The sequence below is a fragment of the Pseudomicrostroma glucosiphilum genome, assembly GCF_003144135.1.
Source record: "Pseudomicrostroma glucosiphilum strain MCA 4718 unplaced genomic scaffold BCV69scaffold_7, whole genome shotgun sequence".
Lineage (NCBI taxonomy): Eukaryota > Fungi > Basidiomycota > Exobasidiomycetes > Microstromatales > Microstromataceae > Microstroma > Microstroma glucosiphilum.
In genome coordinates, this window is record NW_020289919.1 from 396,141 (window position 1) to 412,266 (window position 16,126).

General features: G+C 56.5%; 8 protein-coding genes across 8 annotated transcripts; 4 read left to right on the top strand and 4 right to left on the bottom strand.

The window, feature by feature from the left end:
- Nucleotides 1-1,501: 1,501 nt before the first annotated feature.
- Nucleotides 1,502-2,976, bottom strand: BCV69DRAFT_299151 (ATP11-domain-containing protein; the record flags this gene model as incomplete). The annotated part of the gene is made up of 2 exons (XM_025494302.1): nucleotides 1,502-2,564; nucleotides 2,654-2,976. 2 exons carry the CDS (start codon nucleotides 2,974-2,976, stop codon nucleotides 1,502-1,504), a joined length of 1,386 nt encoding a protein of 461 aa, XP_025347830.1.
- A 573-nt stretch (nucleotides 2,977-3,549) lies between these two features.
- BCV69DRAFT_282890 (hypothetical protein) lies at nucleotides 3,550-4,208 on the top strand. The gene is made up of 3 exons (XM_025492512.1): nucleotides 3,550-3,618; nucleotides 3,696-3,811; nucleotides 3,926-4,208. Exons 1-3 carry the CDS (start codon nucleotides 3,555-3,557, stop codon nucleotides 4,103-4,105), a joined length of 360 nt encoding a protein of 119 aa, XP_025347831.1. The 5' UTR covers nucleotides 3,550-3,554; the 3' UTR covers nucleotides 4,106-4,208.
- Nucleotides 4,209-5,066: 858 nt separating this feature from the next.
- On the top strand, nucleotides 5,067-7,658 carry BCV69DRAFT_282892 (putative DIP5-glutamate and aspartate permease). Its single transcript, XM_025492513.1, has 3 exons — nucleotides 5,067-5,641; nucleotides 5,737-5,950; nucleotides 6,029-7,658. The coding sequence occupies exons 1-3, from the start codon at nucleotides 5,457-5,459 to the stop codon at nucleotides 7,334-7,336; spliced, it is 1,707 nt and encodes a 568-aa protein (XP_025347832.1). The 5' UTR covers nucleotides 5,067-5,456; the 3' UTR covers nucleotides 7,337-7,658.
- A 165-nt stretch (nucleotides 7,659-7,823) lies between these two features.
- Nucleotides 7,824-8,913, bottom strand: BCV69DRAFT_282893 (hypothetical protein; the record flags this gene model as incomplete). The annotated part of the gene is made up of 1 exon (XM_025492514.1): nucleotides 7,824-8,913. A coding segment is annotated over exon 1 (586 nt), but the record flags the coding sequence as incomplete, so codon positions are not given.
- Nucleotides 8,914-9,080: 167 nt separating this feature from the next.
- On the top strand, nucleotides 9,081-9,427 carry BCV69DRAFT_249383 (hypothetical protein; the record flags this gene model as incomplete). The annotated part of the gene is made up of 2 exons (XM_025490338.1): nucleotides 9,081-9,190; nucleotides 9,268-9,427. 2 exons carry the CDS (start codon nucleotides 9,081-9,083, stop codon nucleotides 9,425-9,427), a joined length of 270 nt encoding a protein of 89 aa, XP_025347834.1.
- Nucleotides 9,428-9,941: 514 nt separating this feature from the next.
- Nucleotides 9,942-12,271, bottom strand: BCV69DRAFT_287489 (natural resistance-associated macrophage protein; the record flags this gene model as incomplete). The annotated part of the gene is made up of 5 exons (XM_025493568.1): nucleotides 9,942-10,505; nucleotides 10,604-10,809; nucleotides 10,894-11,666; nucleotides 11,741-12,121; nucleotides 12,204-12,271. The coding sequence occupies 5 exons, from the start codon at nucleotides 12,269-12,271 to the stop codon at nucleotides 9,942-9,944; spliced, it is 1,992 nt and encodes a 663-aa protein (XP_025347835.1).
- A 709-nt stretch (nucleotides 12,272-12,980) lies between these two features.
- Nucleotides 12,981-14,305, top strand: BCV69DRAFT_312628 (hypothetical protein). Its single transcript, XM_025494944.1, has 2 exons — nucleotides 12,981-13,623; nucleotides 13,738-14,305. Exons 1-2 carry the CDS (start codon nucleotides 13,076-13,078, stop codon nucleotides 14,129-14,131), a joined length of 942 nt encoding a protein of 313 aa, XP_025347836.1. The 5' UTR covers nucleotides 12,981-13,075; the 3' UTR covers nucleotides 14,132-14,305.
- A 27-nt stretch (nucleotides 14,306-14,332) lies between these two features.
- Nucleotides 14,333-15,890, bottom strand: BCV69DRAFT_277372 (hypothetical protein; the record flags this gene model as incomplete). Its single annotated transcript, XM_025491150.1, has 4 exons — nucleotides 14,333-14,701; nucleotides 14,781-15,136; nucleotides 15,227-15,516; nucleotides 15,637-15,890. 4 exons carry the CDS (start codon nucleotides 15,888-15,890, stop codon nucleotides 14,333-14,335), a joined length of 1,269 nt encoding a protein of 422 aa, XP_025347837.1.
- Nucleotides 15,891-16,126: the final 236 nt, after the last annotated feature.

Consider the following 16,126-nt stretch of genomic DNA (forward strand, 5'->3'; position numbering starts at 1 on the left):
CGGAGAAGACCTTGTTGCTCAGACCACCCCCAGCGTGGGCGAGACGACTACTACCATGAGTCTGCTGCTTGTCGGCGAGATGCTTGAGACCGTGATGCTTCGCCGCCGAGCCGCGGTGATGGCCGCTGCTACCGTGGTGGTGGTGGTGTGCTTGAGCGTGCTTGTGATGAGGGTGTGCGTGGCTGTGGTGTTTGTTTCGCTTCTCGAGGGAGACTGAGTCTGCGCGCCTGTCAAGAGGGTGGACAGGAGCTGCAGCGAGGTCTTGGGCTCGTGAAGAAACGGCAACTGGCTGCGCGCCAGCGAGCAGACCTGTGCCGACTACCATCATCGAGGCAGCCAGAAGGACTTGAATCTTGGAGACCATCATCGTGAAGTAAGAACAATGGATTGCGTGTCTCGCGTGAGGTATCGGACAACGATCGAGAGCAAGCTTTAAAGAAGCGCGTCACCGGTGTTGCAAGGCTGTTGAGCTCGCCAAATGGGACGTGAGCGTGGGGGCGAAACCAAGCGAGGGGCTTTGCCTGTCGATAGGAGGCAGAGGGGTCCGAGCGGGCGGATGGCGATAGCAGAAGTGGCACGCGTGTGGGCGATTGTAGGTGGGCGATGCTAGCCGTCAGGAGCTGTTCTCGAAGGAAGCTGTGGGAGAGAGGTATGTGTGAGTAGGAGGAGGGGTCAGAAGCAGAGCAAGGAGATGGGCAAGAGGAGGGGTAAAGAGGAAGCGAAGCCTAGCAACAGCGCGTACCATTTGCTTTTCTCTTGCTCCTTTCCCCCCTGTTGCCTCTGATCACGGCCAGGCACCGGACTGCGCGAGCGCATTGTGACAAACCAAGAGTGGCCAGACCCAGACGTTCGATCCCCAGGTCCCCTCGCCTTCGAGACCTGCCTGGCACAAAGCCTAGTCCCTGCCTGCACCCCTCTTCTTTGTCGAATTCTGCCCTGATTTCTACCCGCATTCAGCCGTGCTGCAAAGTAATAGGGGCATACACTCAGGCACCGGAGGTAGGATCAGAAGTAGCAATGCCCTCGGAAAGGGCAGCCCAGGGCGAAAGGGCGAGTGCGAGTCTCGCAAGCAAGAAGCAAGCATCATGAGCCGAGTCCATCCGGATGGTGAAAAACACCTCACTCAGTACCAAGCTCCTCTCCTTATGCTCGTGTACTACGTGCACAGTCGGAACGGGGTGGGGCAGAGTGCTTTCGTCCCCTCATCCTGGCGCCGAGGATACCAATTAGCGTCCTGCAGATGAGAGGCTCGATATCCTCCTGCAACAGAAGGCGCGGGGGAAAATCGTAGAACGGGGTGCATAGACTGCTCAATATGGCGCCTCAACGCGGGATCTCTTCTCCTTGTTCAGACACAGGACACTCAGGAGGGGTCGACCAAGGCGGTATTGCGTCGATTCATGTACACCTCCTGTACAGAATATTGCCGCAATGTAAAGAGCATCGCCTGAGTCCGTCAAGTTCAGTCTCAGGCGTGCTAGAAGATCCATCTTCGTCTACTCTAGAAAGTGAAAGCAACTTCGCAGAGCTTCTGTACACTGAATGCCTCCTTGTCCTCGTGGAAATCACGCAATAGCCTCTCACGCTCCAGCGCCGAGGCGTCACCGCTCTTTGTCGATGAGCTACTGCTGGTCGAAGACGAAGTAGCAGGGAGGTAGAAGCGCTGCATGGTCATAGCCAGTAGCTGAGCGTCCTTTTCGCTCATTCTCCCTGCCGCTTCTCCACCACTTTCGCTACCTTGTTGCAATGCCTGCGTTTGAACAGGTGCGTCCCTCAGGCGCTGCACCTCCTCCTCAGAGGCACCACGCGCCTTGGCTTGCTCGGCAGCTACGACTCCCATGGGCGCAGCAGCAACCTCCTCGCTCGAGGTAATATCGCCGCGCATAAGAACAATGCCCTTGTCCCTAGCCAGATCCGTGTAGTGCGTAAGCACAAGCAGGGGCTGGGCGAACTCCTGACGCAACTTGTATTCAGCAAGAGGAGTGAAGAGCACCGTCGTCGGTGGAGGAGAAGCGTGCTTGTTGTCCGCTGGGGAGAAAGGAGGCGGGGGTGGAGGAGGCAGGAATCCCCACTCCATGAATTGCATCTCATACCCCTGCTTTTGCTCCCCAGGGGCAATGTTCTGATCCGACTCAGAGCCAACGATCGTCCTTGGCAGAGGCAGCACGAATTGAGGGTATTGCTTTGCGTTGCGTACTAGCCTCTCGTACACCTCTGTAGGGATCACGGCCGAGAGCTTGTTCTTGATCGTGTGATATCCAGTCCAAAGGTCCCGAATCTTCTCCGCCGGCTCGTCCTTGAGCTTATGCAGATCCAGGATAGACGAGAGGGGCTTGATAGGGCTCTTGTCGCCGTTGGGATTGCTGTTGAGCTCGCCTGACTCCAACTTGCGCTTCGCCTCTGCCTCTGCCCTCTCACGAATCCGGGCGGCAAGATCGGCATCCCGTTGCTCCGTCTTAGTCGAGGCAGGCGCTGGAGGCTTGAGGCCCAAAGTCGCAGCGAGGCTGGCGTCTCGCTCGGCTCGACGCTTGGCAGCCAGCTCTTCTATCGATGAGACTCCCTCCCTGAAAAAGCGGTGAGACGATAATTGGCCTGTCAGCTCTGCAATGTCCCACACTCTTGCGCATATGCCCTGCCTTCTGCTCGGACTCACTGTGCAGCCTTGGCCTTGAGCATCTTCTCATACTGTCTAAATTTGCGCTCCTTTGCATCCTCAATTGCCGATCTCCGATCCTGAGGCTTCACATTCTGCGCCTTTCTGGCCTGCAGAGGCGTCCTTCCGTCTTGGCGATGCTGCGAAGAGGAAGAAGACGAGGAGGCGATTTCGGATGGGTCGGTGCTTGCCACTGACGCCTGTCGGCGTGAGGAGGTGGAGAGGGGATGGCGAGCTGGCAGGCCTGCCGAGGAACGAGCGGCCAGTGGCAAGGCTCTGACAGCTCCAAAGAGGCTGCTTGGTGTGAGGCGTGGCAATGACATGGTCTTGACTTCTGATGATGGGCGAAGAAGGAGGGAGTGGTATGCCGTACAGTAGGCACAGGCCTGGGCCGGCATCGGAAGGAAGGTGGAGTGGGAAAATGCGCGACGCACGAGACGCTCCTTCCGAGGCGAGCGCCTCACCACCATCGCTCCCATACCCCAACGCCTCAGTCGTCTTCGAGCTTACAATACAGCCACTTCTCCCAGTAAGCAGAATCAGCAGCCTTCTAGACCTGAACGCTTCCATAGCAAGGTCATCTGCGCACATCAATCTGGAAGACTCCCACCAGCGAGTCCAGTCGAAGGGTAGAAGCGGCGGCTGCCAAGCGCTACACTGGCCATGGTCGTCGATGCTCAGGCAATCGAGGCTAATGTCCTTTTCACCACGAGTGGAGCTCTGGTAGACTGCGTGGACAGTGAGTGAGAGATGCTGGTTTGCTGATGGCTATATCAAGAGGCCCTCGGCGCCTTCCTTACAGCATATATGCAAGAGGCAGGATCGCACGCTTACACGAATCGGACCTTCTCTGATCACCACCTCGCCTGCTTTGCTCGCCTTGGCTGGCTTCACAGAGAAGATGCTTGTGGTACTGAGAGACGGAAGGAAATTGGTCGGAGTGATGAGGAGCTATGACCAATATGGTGAGCCGAGTAGGTGCAGACTAGTGCCTTGGAGTGCACCCTTCTAAACAAACTCCCTGCCATTCGCTTCGCCTCAGCCAATCTCATCTTCCAAGACACAGTGGAGAGGATTCTGGTCGGAGAGAAGTTCGTTGATATCCCAAAGGGCCTCTTCCTGATCAGAGGAGAGAATGTGGTGATGCTTGGCGAGGTGGTGAGTCGCAGCGTAGGCGAGCTCGCGCCTCTGTGTAACAGCTCCTCTGACACTCTGACCCGCTGCTCACACCTCCCTTCACTGCAACTGCCGGCCCCTTGCCATCTCCTGCAGGACCTGGATGCTGACCCGCCTCCGCAACTGGCTACCGTTGCGCCCGAGTCGATTCCCGAGCTAGTCAAGTCACACGAGGAGGAGAGAGCTTTGCGGAGAAAGCGGGAAGTGCGGAAAGCCGAGGTGATGAAAGCGCAAAAGGGTTTCTGCGAGGAGGGAGCAGAGGGGGACAATTACTGAGAAAAAGGGAGAGGATGAGCGGGTAGCGGCCACGGGCGACGGGCGGTTGGCCATCGCCTTTCACGGCCAGTCGTATACGCTGTTCAGGTCAGCTCTGTCTATGGCATCTCATAGCTGACTGCTTTTCAATTGAGAGAGCTTCAATCTCAAGACGTCAAGGGTGCTTTATCGCAGCTCGGAGAGACGGCTGCGACAGCCGAGACGGTCACGTCATGGTTGCTGCCACGATTGTGTCTGCGCCAGATCTCCGAATCACGAAGATGTGGGGGTTGTCCTTGATCGTAACCCCCCAGCGTCCTTCCTCGCTGCTCTCTAGCGTCTGCAGCTGGGCTGGTCCGCTCCATCGCTGGCGGAGATCATGTTGAGGAAATAGACGACAGCGCTTTATCAGGACAAGGGAATCTGCGACAACGCTGGAGACTCAGCTAGCGACCTGAGTGAACAGTGGAGTTTGTGTTCCCCACAGAGATATTCAGGCACCGAGAGGAACTCTTCTGGCCGCTGGGGGACGCTCGGGACGCTCGGGGAGAAGACATGGTGTCAGGCATCTCCATCACCCTCAGAGCAAAGGGTCCAGGTTGCAAGGTACGGTAGGGGGGCGTCCATGCAAGGTACGGTGGATATAGCCAGCGAGGGGCCGATGCCCCAGACCTGGGCCTAATCGCCCACCTGAAAGCAAAGAAGAAGAAGCCTTTGTGGTAGCCACTCGCTATCGGAGACGACGTCGACCCGATTTCGGGAGGCTTTTCGGCGTGCCAAGAGGTGGGATCTTCTTCGCTCGTTCCGGTCATGAGGCGTTGGACTTTGTTGCGCCTACGATGCCGCTGAGGGTGTCCTGTCCCGGGCGAGGGCGCCAAGTGCTTTTGGCACGCGGGACGGGGCTCGGAGAAGCACTGTCTGGCAGGCGGAGATGCAAAGGGGAGGGGGGGGGGGGAGGCGAGGCAGGCACTGGAGCAGAGGGGCAGCTCAGAAGACGTCTGCACGCCATGCGCCAAGCCTTTGATCCCAAATCACAGTTGTTCGGGCGCAACATTAGTGAAGCCCACTCGAGGCAGAATGGTAGCCATGGGCCCAGGGCACCAGGAGATATACGCCAGGGACAGCAGCAGCAGCAGCGTGGGGAAATACAACTTCACGGAAGCAGATGGCCGGACCCAACCCAGACTCGCAGGTCAGGCGGATGGGCGAGGTGCAGCAGAGATAAGAGGTACCGCCGGAGGCAAAGAGTACAAGTACTAGTACCCTTTGTCCGGACCAACTTCGTCCGCTCCTCCGCCCTCCTCATCCCATCGTGCGCTTCGCCTTCTTCTCCGTCTCGATCAGCATCCACTTTCGGCTCCTCTGCTCCACAATGGACGAGATCAAGGATTACAATGGCCAGCCTGTCCTAGCCGTAGATGGCGGACAAGACAAAGCAATGGTCTCCAGTGCTTCCCTCGAGAAGATTCCCAAGCACGAGGTAGGAGAGGGAGAGCCAAAAGAGGAAGAGCTTCACCGAACTCTCACCGAGGGACAAGTTGGTATGATTGCCATTGGGTGAGTGTAAGGCGCCCTGGAGCACCGTCACGTATGCATACAGCTATAGCTCACGCGACTCTTCCTTGCCTCTCCTCCCCACTCACCTTCCACAGTGGTGCCATTGGTACCGGTCTCATTCTCGGAACGGGTTCAGGCTTGGTCCAAGCTGGCCCTGCTGGTCTGCTCATTGCCTACATCATCATGGGCTTCGTCTGCTTCGGAACCCTGTCGGCCATGGGTGAGCTGAGTTGCTACATGCCCCACAAGCGAGGATTTGCTGGACATGCTTCCCAATTCGTAGAGGAAGGCTTTGGTTTCGCCGTTGGTGTGAGTGAGACGCGAGCGATCAGTCTGACTCCCTGATCAGCAGAATCTGACAATTGCCTCTTCACCACTGCCACGCAGGTCAACTATTTGCTCAAGTATCTCGTCGTCACTCCTGCCCAGCTCAACGCCAGTGCACTCATCATCTCTTACTGGCGCCCGGACATCAACGGAGGCGTCTGGATCACCGTCTTCGGTGCCGCCATCGTCTCCCTCAACATCGTCGGTGGAGTTCGCTTCTTCGGACATGTCGAGTTCTGGCTTAGCTTCCTCAAGATCATCGTTCTGGTCGCCCTGATCATTCTGATGGTCGTCATCAACACCGGAGGTACACCTCAGGGTGATTACATTGGTTTCACAAATTGGGGTGGCGGTCTTGCCTTCCAAGAGTACATTAAGACCGGATCTCTCGGGCGATTCCTGGGCACCTGGTCTGCCTTTGTGTCTGCACTCTACGCCTACATGGGATCTGAGCTGATCGGTGTCACCGTCGGAGAGTGCAAGAACCCCCGAAAGGCCATTCCCCGAGCTATCAGATCGACCTTCCTCCGAATCGCCATCTTCTACGTCGGTCTGTGCTTCCTTGTCGGCCTCAATGTGCCATCGGACAGCCCTCTTCTCCTGGGATCGACCAAGAGCAGTGTCAAGGGAACAGCCTCCGCCTCACCCTTCGTCGTTGCGATCAGGATTGCCGAGATCAAAGTCCTCCCTGGCTTCCTCAATGCCTGTCTTCTGATCTTCACCTTCTCGGCAGCCAACTCTGACTTGTACATCGCCTCGCGTACCCTCTACGGTCTGGCCAAGAGCAAGCAGGCGCCCAAGATCTTCCTCACTTGCAACAAGAAGGGCACGCCGTGGGTGGCCCTCGCCTTCTGCTCCCTGTTCATCTCCATTGCCTACATCAACGTCCGAAGCAGTGGAGCTGCCGCCTTTACATATCTGCAGAACTCCGTCACCATCTTCGGTTCGATTACTTGGCTGGGTATTCAGATCACTCACCAGCGTTTCCTTGCCGGTCTCAAGGCTCAGGGCATTGACCGAAAGGATCTCGCGTACAGGTCTCCCTACCAGCCTTACTACGGTTGGTTCTGCATGTTCGTCACCAGCTTGGTCATGATCTTCAAGGGATTCAGCGCCTTTACTCCCAAGTTCAACATCAACTCCTTTGTCACCAACTACATTGGAATCCCCATTTTCATCCTCCTCTGGTTCGGATGGAAGATTGTCAACAAGACGCCCTTTCACAGGGCTTCCGAGATGGACCTGTTCACTGGTGCTCGAGAGCTGGTGGATGTAGAGGATGAATTGGACGAAGAGTCCTTCTTGAGCAAGAGACTCGGCGTGGTCAAGAACATGGTCAAGAGGAAGCCCGAGGGACAGGCCGTCTAAGAGAACGCTCTCGCCCCTTACGCGTGGCATGCCTGCCTGCTGTCCCGCCTCGTATCGATTCGACTCGACTCGCCTTTATGCATTGCAAAGAACGAACAAAAAGGATCAGAAAGACCTCGCTTGGCCCAGCCTGACCCACGAATGTAGCTACTTAGACGATCATCGAGGATTCCTCCATTTCTCGTAAGCCCCGACGTCGATCCCTTGCCCTCCCCCTCCCCCCCCACTCCTGCACCAGTGCTCGTATTGTCACTCGTCGCCTTTACCGTCGTCCGTCATGTATGCCAAGTCTCTTGTAGTCATCGTCCTTTTTTTTTTTTTTCCCACCGTGTCACAATCAATCTTTGCCCCTTTGCCTTGTCACTCGCTCCGACCGAGCGGACTGACCGATGTGGGTGAGGTGGTATGGAAATACAATTACAACAAGGTCGCGGTGCCAGCGGGAGCTGGCTGGCTGGCTGGCTGGCTCATTTGGCGGGGCAGAGGAAGCAGGTCTCACCTCTGAAGGGACATCACTATACATGCCTAACCATCCTCCTCGATCTTCTTACTCCTCCTCTCTCCCACCCGCTCCCGCTCCCGCTCCCACCCCTCCAGTCCCACCCTCCGCGTCCAATCCAGGATCAAGTGGAATTCGCACTAGTGTATCTGGCACAAGACTAGCAGCAGCACCTCCTGAACCTGCTACTCCTGCTCCTGCTCCTGCTCCTCCTTCTGAGGCTTCTACTTCACTTGAGTTGGGAATGGCACTGCTTTGTGTTTGCTTTTCGGTGATGGATGCTGCGTGTGTGAGGAGTTGGGAAGAGGAGAGAAGAGGGTGAGGGGGAGATGAGTGATTGGAGAAAGAGGTGGGCTGAGGAGGGGCGAGGCGGACTCACCTTGTGCTACTTGGATACCTCGGAAGACGGTCTGCCATGAGGACATGACTTGTGCTACGCCTGTTGTAGTTGGAAGGCGGGGATGGGGGAAGGCTGTCAGCTGCCTGAGCTCGAGGTCTCGCGGAGCAGAGTGGTGATCACGCTCGCCTCTCCTCTCCTCTCCTCTGTGTGCCAATGCCAATCTGCCGTACTCACTCTCCTCTCCCTTTTTAATTGCCTCCAATCCCTGTCCCATCGTCTCCAACTCCCGAACCAATCGAGCGCTATACTCTCTCAACTCTTTCAGTCCTTCAAGCTCCTGCTGTTTCGCCTGCAGGCGCGAGGTAGAGGCGCCACTGCCTGAAGTGCTGCTACTGCTGCCGGGTCCTCCGCCGGGGAAGAGGGAGGAGCGGGTGGGGTGCGGTTGATCGGCGTACATTGTCGAGGGGCGTGACATCGTAGTTGGTGGGGGGACCTGCTGCGATGCTATGCTCACGTCGAAGGGATCAGGTGAGTAATCTATGAGTGGATGAGATGGGCAAAGAAAGGTGTTGCTTGGCGTGGTTGGGTGGGTGCGTGTGTGCCGCCTGGTGTGCTTCGACGCGTTGCACTCTCACTCCAAAGTCAATTTCGTCCTCCGAGCTCGAGTCCAAAGTGGCTGCTGCTGCAGTGCAGGCCAGACCCTGCTTCCGCTCCAGGCACTCTGATCACCTCGTACGTACTTCCTTCATTCCCTCTTTCCGTCTGTACCACTGCAAGACACATACGAAGACGACGGCATGTCAGACGTGGGCGGATATACACCAGAGTCCGCTGCTTGGGTGAGTACACCGGCGACCACAGCATATAGGGAGGGGCGTGTGCTCCTGCCTCCGTCCTGCTCTGTGATGTGCTACTCACACCGAAATCCTCTCTTCCTCTCTCACCAATCCTCTCTTCAGACTGCAGAGACCGAAGTCTCGGCGAATGACGTCTTGGAGAAGCAAGCACTGGTAAAGTGAGTGTCTCCCCCCTCACTCCACCCCTCTTCGCGCTCATGCTCACCCTTGCTCCACACTTCCTGCTCCGCAACAGGGAGATTCTCACAATGCAAGAATCCCTACGAGGTCTCGCCTCGCGCGTCGCTTCTGTACAGGCCGATTGTACAAAGGCCGAGGGGGACAATGAGATGCTACAGGCATACATCGACTCAGTCACCAAGAGCCTCGCGGCAAAGTCAAATAGCGCTTCGTGAGGGGGAAATGGAAGGCGAGACGAGCCCCAGAGGGGACTTAGAGTACAGCAAGAGATTGTCTGAGGACTTGCACAGACCAGCCTTCAGAGCTTGCTGAAGATCGAGGATTACTCCATCTGGTCAGAGCAGCCGCTATTTCTATGTCAGCATCTGCGTTGACCGGGGCACTTACTACGGACGCTTTGGCTCCCCTGCACGTACAATGCAGAAGCAGCCAGACAAGGCGATGATGACGCCGTCGGCTCTCCCACCGGCCGTGCCAAGGCCTTTCTTCACAAGACCTTGAGGAGGGATCAACTCGGGAAAGAGATTCTGCAATCACCGGGAATAGTAATGTCATTGAAACTGGTGCGTGGGTAACATGTGTTGAGCGACGTAGAGACAGAAGAGGAAGAGGATGACCCTTCCGGTCTAGACGCATTCACGAAGGGTGCAGGATACAGGCCCGCGCCACCATCTATTGTACATTTACCACATCTTGCCAAAGAAGGAGCACAATTGCTATAGCAAGCTATCAAGTCCCTCCTGTGCCAAGAGCAGTAGTGACAATGACGTACACGTCTGAAATGGCGATGATCACGTAGATTGCGCTCGTGATTGCAATCATGATCCATCCATTTGCAAAGTGCGTCGAAAACTTCGTCGGCGAGGCCAGACTATGCATACGAGGATGCCGAGGCGGAGTGCAAGAAGCTGCCGCTTCCATCGGCGAGACAGTCTCGCCGCTAGGTGCCAGAGGGCGGGAAAACCTCTCCTCGTTTAGTTGGCCAGCACCGCGAGTCCACCAGGACCAGTGTAGGAGGACACTGGGCTGGAAGCGCCAGCGCTGCTGATGCCCGACAGCAGCAGTAGACTGTAGAGGAGAAGAAGAGGCAGGAGCTTCCGTGTTCAAGTGCAGCGGACGCTCCTCCCGATGCTGCAAGTAGTTCTCATTCTCGCCTCCGCTCTCGCCCTCGTTCTCAGCCGGGAATGGAGGCACAATTTCGGTGCTCATCCAGTACTTGGAGGCGGTGATGGCGAGGAGGGGCAGTAGAACAAAAGGTAGGGCCATCGAGAGGGCTACTTGACTTGCGACGAGCTGGTGAGAGCAAAGAAACAAAAGGGAACAAGGCAGGTTCCTCGCTTCAGCACAACTGTACTATTCTGGCAACTTTACCTGCTCGACTTTTCACTTACCAGTTTATCCAGCCCGGCTCTCCCAATACCGGCTGCAACCGCAAAGGAAGGGATCAGGGTGATACCTCGCGTCAGACATCGACGCAGAAAGGGGTTCGTCTTCCACTTGATCATCCCCTCGGAGATGACCTGCCCCGCCAGGGTGACGGTGATCGAGGCGGATTGGCCCGAGGCGAGGAGGGCGACGGCGAAGAGGATGGCGAAGACTAATCGAGATCGTAGAGAAGCAAGATTTCTGGTTCAGCTCAGTGTGCTTTCATATGACAGATGTTGGAGCTTGAGACACTCACCGTGGTTCAGCCGCTCCTTGATCAGCTCAAATGCCTGGAAGAGGTCACCAACCACCAGGCTACCACGCGCACCACTTGAGCCGTCCAGGCCAAAGAAGAAGGCCTGCGCAGCAATGATGAGAAGAGCAGAGTTGGTCGTGATGGCAAAGAGGATCATCGACACTGCCACATCAATCGTCGAGTGCACGACGCGGCGCTTGATGGCTGACAAGTCCCTTGCTGGAGGCGTGATCATTGCCTCTTCTTCAAAGTCAGCTGCAGAGGATGTGTCACCGTTGAAGGCGGCCATCACTTTGGCACGCATCCGATGCAGTCTCTGAGTAAAAGTCGTGCCTGGAATGACCGCTTGAAGCTGGCTGGGCTGTGCCAGTTCTTCGTCAGTGTCGAGACTTTCACGCTCCTCTTCGTCGTAACTTCGAGACGATCCCGCCTTCTTGGTCATCGGTGCTTCCCTTTCGAAACAGGAGAAGTGACTGCCTAGGAACAGACCATGCGGCATGACGGTTGCTCCCAGAATGCCGATGGCGACATACAGCGGCTGGGGTTGCACAATTGTTGCGGAGGGCAGATATCCCTCGAAGACGTCGGGCCAGTGTGGGTCTACCCGCACCACGAGAGCAATGAGGCAGCTGATGACGATGAAGACCAGGATGGCGACGAAGAACTCAAAGACGCGAAGGCTACGTGTGTCGGGCTTGTAGATGAGGAGGATGAGGAAGACGTCTGCCGAGGTGACTAAGACACCGCCCCAGAGCGGGAGGCGGGGGAAGAGGCTGAGCAAAGGACAGTTGAGGTCAGAAGCAGCTTCAGAAGACAGCAGGCCATACGATGCTTCTGGCCGACTCACAGATTCAGCGCAATGGCGCTGCCCACAAGCTCTGCCAGCTCAGTACAGATGATGGCGGCCTCGGCCACAAAGTACAGCAACCAGAGCAAGGCGAGTCGTCCTCTTTGCGCCCATACACTCTTGCGAGTAGGTGGTAAGGGAGCACCCGTCTCTTGTGACCCCTGTGTTCTTCGATCATGGGACGCGCTGGGCCGCCGCTTGTCCTTGCCGAGCGAAAGGACCCACTCTCGTGTCAGAACAGCTAGATCCTTATTGCAAACGATTCCCATCCTGAGTGCGAGCACCTGCAGGATAATGCCGAATACTCCGGTGAGGATGATGATGAAGAGGAGTGGGTATCCAAATTGCGAACCGGCTTGGAGGTCAGTAGCCCAATTTCCGCTGCGAGGATAGGAACCAGAAGTCAGAGAGTATTCAGAGGTGCAGGGCAAGCGGTCTGTTCTGCACGCTTGTCCTTACTCACGGGTCGCAGTAAGCCACAGACATGGTAATGCCCGGGCCTAGGTACTTCATCTGCGTCTTGAGGATCATCCATGCCTTCGATGCCAGGTTGTTGTGCTCCTTCCGCCGTTGCCGTTGCCGTGGTCCACTCTCTTCTGTCTCTGACAAGCTCGACGGGCTTCCATGGCCATCTCCGGGTGCAGTCCCACCTTCTTCCCTCCCATCTCCATCTGGCGGCCCTCTCTTCTGCAGCTCTAAATCATCAGCATACGAATCGGCCGAAGGATGTCTGATTGCAGCTGAAGCAGATGGCACGCCTTGCAGTGGTCTCCTAGAAGTTCTGCTACGTGGATTTGCTAAGAGGGAGCGGGTAGGGATGCGAGTTGAGGGAGACGCGAGATTCATCGATCGAAGTGCCCGTAGAGTTTCGTAGTGGTTTTGAGGAAGGGTATGTAAGATGGATACAATGGGTGGATGTACAAGTCTACGATTTGCTGACAGCAGACCGGGTCTTGAGCTCGGCTTGGCTTGGCTTGGCTTGACTAGTGTACATTGCGGAAAGAAACGGAGCAGCCTTTCCCCGTCCTTGGCGGAATGCAGACCGGCGGAACGGGGGGCGGGCGGCGTCTGCGTGTCGAGCGTGGCGTGGGTCGATCCGCGTGAGAGCGAGTGAGGCAGAGTGAGAGATCGGAACGGCAGGACAGGGCAGGGCTCGGCACGGCATGCCGGAAAGGGAGGGCCAATGCGGGAAGCCGGAAAAGTTGGATGCATTGATTGGGCGGGAGCAGCACACGTACCACTTGCTTGGACAGATACAAGACGCACGCACACACGCAGGCAGGCAAGGTCACTTACCTCTTAGATACTCATGAAGGTCAGCACGACTGTCTCGAGATGGTCAGGCAAGCCCCATCTTCCCCCCCCTCTGGCACATCAACACAGCCTCGCCATGCGGTGAAGGAGCACCTGCTGCAGGACATTTGCAAGCCCGCATTGCGCATCCACCTCCTCGTCATCTCCTTTGGTACAGGTCTGCTCGATGCCGGGTCCTATGCCGACTTTGGCATCTTTGCTTCCAATCAGACGGGAAATACCATCATCCTCTTGACAGAGGCAGTCGCCTCGACGCGCTCCTCCGTAGGGTCCGGTGCGCCAATCCTCACTGTAGGCGTATCCCTCGCCGCCTTTCTCGCCATGGGCGCCATCTTTGGGCAGCTCGGCAACCACCTCGGCCGGTGCAGACGCATCTGGCTCGCCTTTTCCACACTAGTGCAGGCGACATTCCTGCTCGTGACGGCAATCTTGCTGCAGACGAGGGTGTTTAGAATTGGGGAGATGCTGGAGCAAGGAGAGTACAGTAGGGCTGATGTGGATGGAGCACTGATCATCTTCATGCTCGCGGCGGCTTCGGGGATACAGGTTTCCATGGCCAAGTCTGTAGGGTGAGTGGCGCTGGTGCAGACGAACGGAGAGCAGTTCTTGACCTCATCAATCGCTTGGTCGTGCTGACATCCCACACGTCCCTCTCCTTGCACTCCCCCCCACAACCCACGCAGCGTCCCAGAGTGTCCCTCTGCAATGCTCACCTCCCCTTACTCCGACCTGGTCACCGACCCCCACCTCTTTGCACCTCATCTCCGCACGCACCAAGTCTTCTCTCGCAATATCCGCCTAATCTACATTCTCACCCTCAGCGCAGGCACCCTGGTTGGAGCTGCACTGTACTACTATGCTGATACGGTGGCGGTTGTATGGGTGGCGTTTGCCCTCAGGACGGGTAATCTGGTGCATATATTGCTCGCGGGGGCGGTACTGGGGGAGGAGGAGGGTGGAGAGGAGCAGAGAGGGGATGGGAAGAGGGAGGGAGGAGTGAAGAAGAAGGAGCTTATGGAAGAGAAAGAGGGAGAGGGCGCGACTCCGAGGATGATCGGCGCGAAGGAACAGGATTGATGAAATACGCTGCTCAGAGACGAAGATATACCCCGGAACATCCTTGCTGATTCCTTACGACTACAGACACGACTACGCCCGAGAGCTTCGCTTATAGACGATGCGATAATGAACCAAATGTCATGTATTATGCTTTAGAGATACAATGTTACACCAGAGTCATCAATCAAGTGCGGTTCCTCTTCTACCATCTTTACTTTTTCAGATCACATCTTCCATCTCCTCATCGTCTTCTCCCTCCCCCTCTGCCTTTACCACGTTACCAAGCCCACCACCGCTCGCAAGACCTTCTCGAGCTCTCTGCTCCTCCTCCTGTTTGCGCTGCTGCACATACTCATTCTTGAGACTCCACTGGCCCATGTAAGGACCCCTCTTGTGCTGGTCGGCAATCGAGCTCAATGTCTCACGCAGATAAGACTCGGGTTGATGAGTTTCGTCGCGCAGGGCCTTGATGGTCCAGTAGGTGTAGCGCTCGTAGCAGTTGAAGAGGAAATCGAGCAGCTCATTCTTGGGCAGACGGGTGAACTTCTCCTTTTGAGCACTGGAGGCTGTTGGCTTTGGATTTTGAACCTGTGATGGAGGAGAGAGATGCAGTAACGATTGTTCAGTAGACAAGCACGCCATTCATTCTCGTCTTCTGTATACGTACGATGAAGGAGCTTGCAGACTTGTTCTTCATGTGACCCTGGCCAAGACCAGCCATGAGCATGTTATGAGCTCCATCATCTGCATCATCTAGCATCTTGACCGTCCTCTTGGGCTTTGTAGACTCCAATTTCCTTCTACGTAGAATCTCTCGATACTCTGGAGTGAAGCTTGCCGCTCGGTTGGAAGGAGTGCCACTGAGGCCAAGGCCAGTCTTGCTGTCTGTGGCACCAGCGCCTGTGGCCGCAGACGAGGCCAGAATCGAAGGGCTCACGCCGCGACTCGAAGCTTCACTCATGGAGGCAAGGATGGGTTTGACGGCCGCTTCATTGGTGATTTTGCCTGCAAACGCCGTTGTGACTGCGAGACAGAGCGCGAGAAGTCAGTCAATCAGTCAGAAGTCAGTCAACCAGCCTAAAGGCGGCCCATAACACATCTTCCTGCACTCACTCTTTGCCCGCTTCCTGCGCCAAGACGGACGAGAGCTTACACTTGCGCTGGAAATATCTTCATCATCATCCAGCTCCTCCTCGTCGTCTCCTTCGTGCTTCTCTCGAAAGGCAAAGATGTTCTTCTTGGCCGTCTGCTGAGCTTCGCTTGTCAACTTGAGGTCGTAATTGCGGGGTATCCGCTTCACGTCTCGGCCTGCTGAGGCTGGGTCGTACTCTGGCAGCGGAATGGGAGCTTCCGGAGCTGAGGGCAGGATGAGCTCGATGCGCTGATGGCCCTTGCTGTCAGCGCTGCAGAAGGTGCGGGTAGGAGTGGAGTCCGGTGAAAGGTACAGAGGAAGTGGCGGAAGCTTTCGAAGTGAGAGGCAGCTTCGTCTTCGCCACAAGAGTACAGCATACTAGCACACTCACTCATACACCCTGACTTTGCCCAGATTGAGATCGTCCTGTGTGAGATTGGACCAGCCGTCATAGAGGAATCTGGGCACTTTCACCAACCATGCCGTCTCCTGCTCTTCCATCCTGAAATCTTCGTCGGGTTCCGGTGAGCGCTCTCTTTGCTGATCAAGATAGTCCGCAGGCGGAGCCGACCTGGTGTTGGATGAAGAGGCTGCCGCTGAGGGGACCCCGTTCTTCATTGATGAGGAGGAGTTGACCCTGCTCATGTTTGAACCCGAAGGTGTGCCATCTCGAGCTGCCATGGCTCTCGTATTAGAGGTTCAGGATGACTAGTTGATCCAGTGTGGGTCTGAGCGGCGTCAAACGGCAATGGTAAGGATGGAGAAGGAAGGTGAAGGGGGAGATGTGCCTTTGTTGGGTCTTTGTATGCTGCGCTGATGGTGTTGCCAGAAGGAAGGGACGAATCGCATCCGACGTGGTCCATGCAGACGCCGCGTCCATC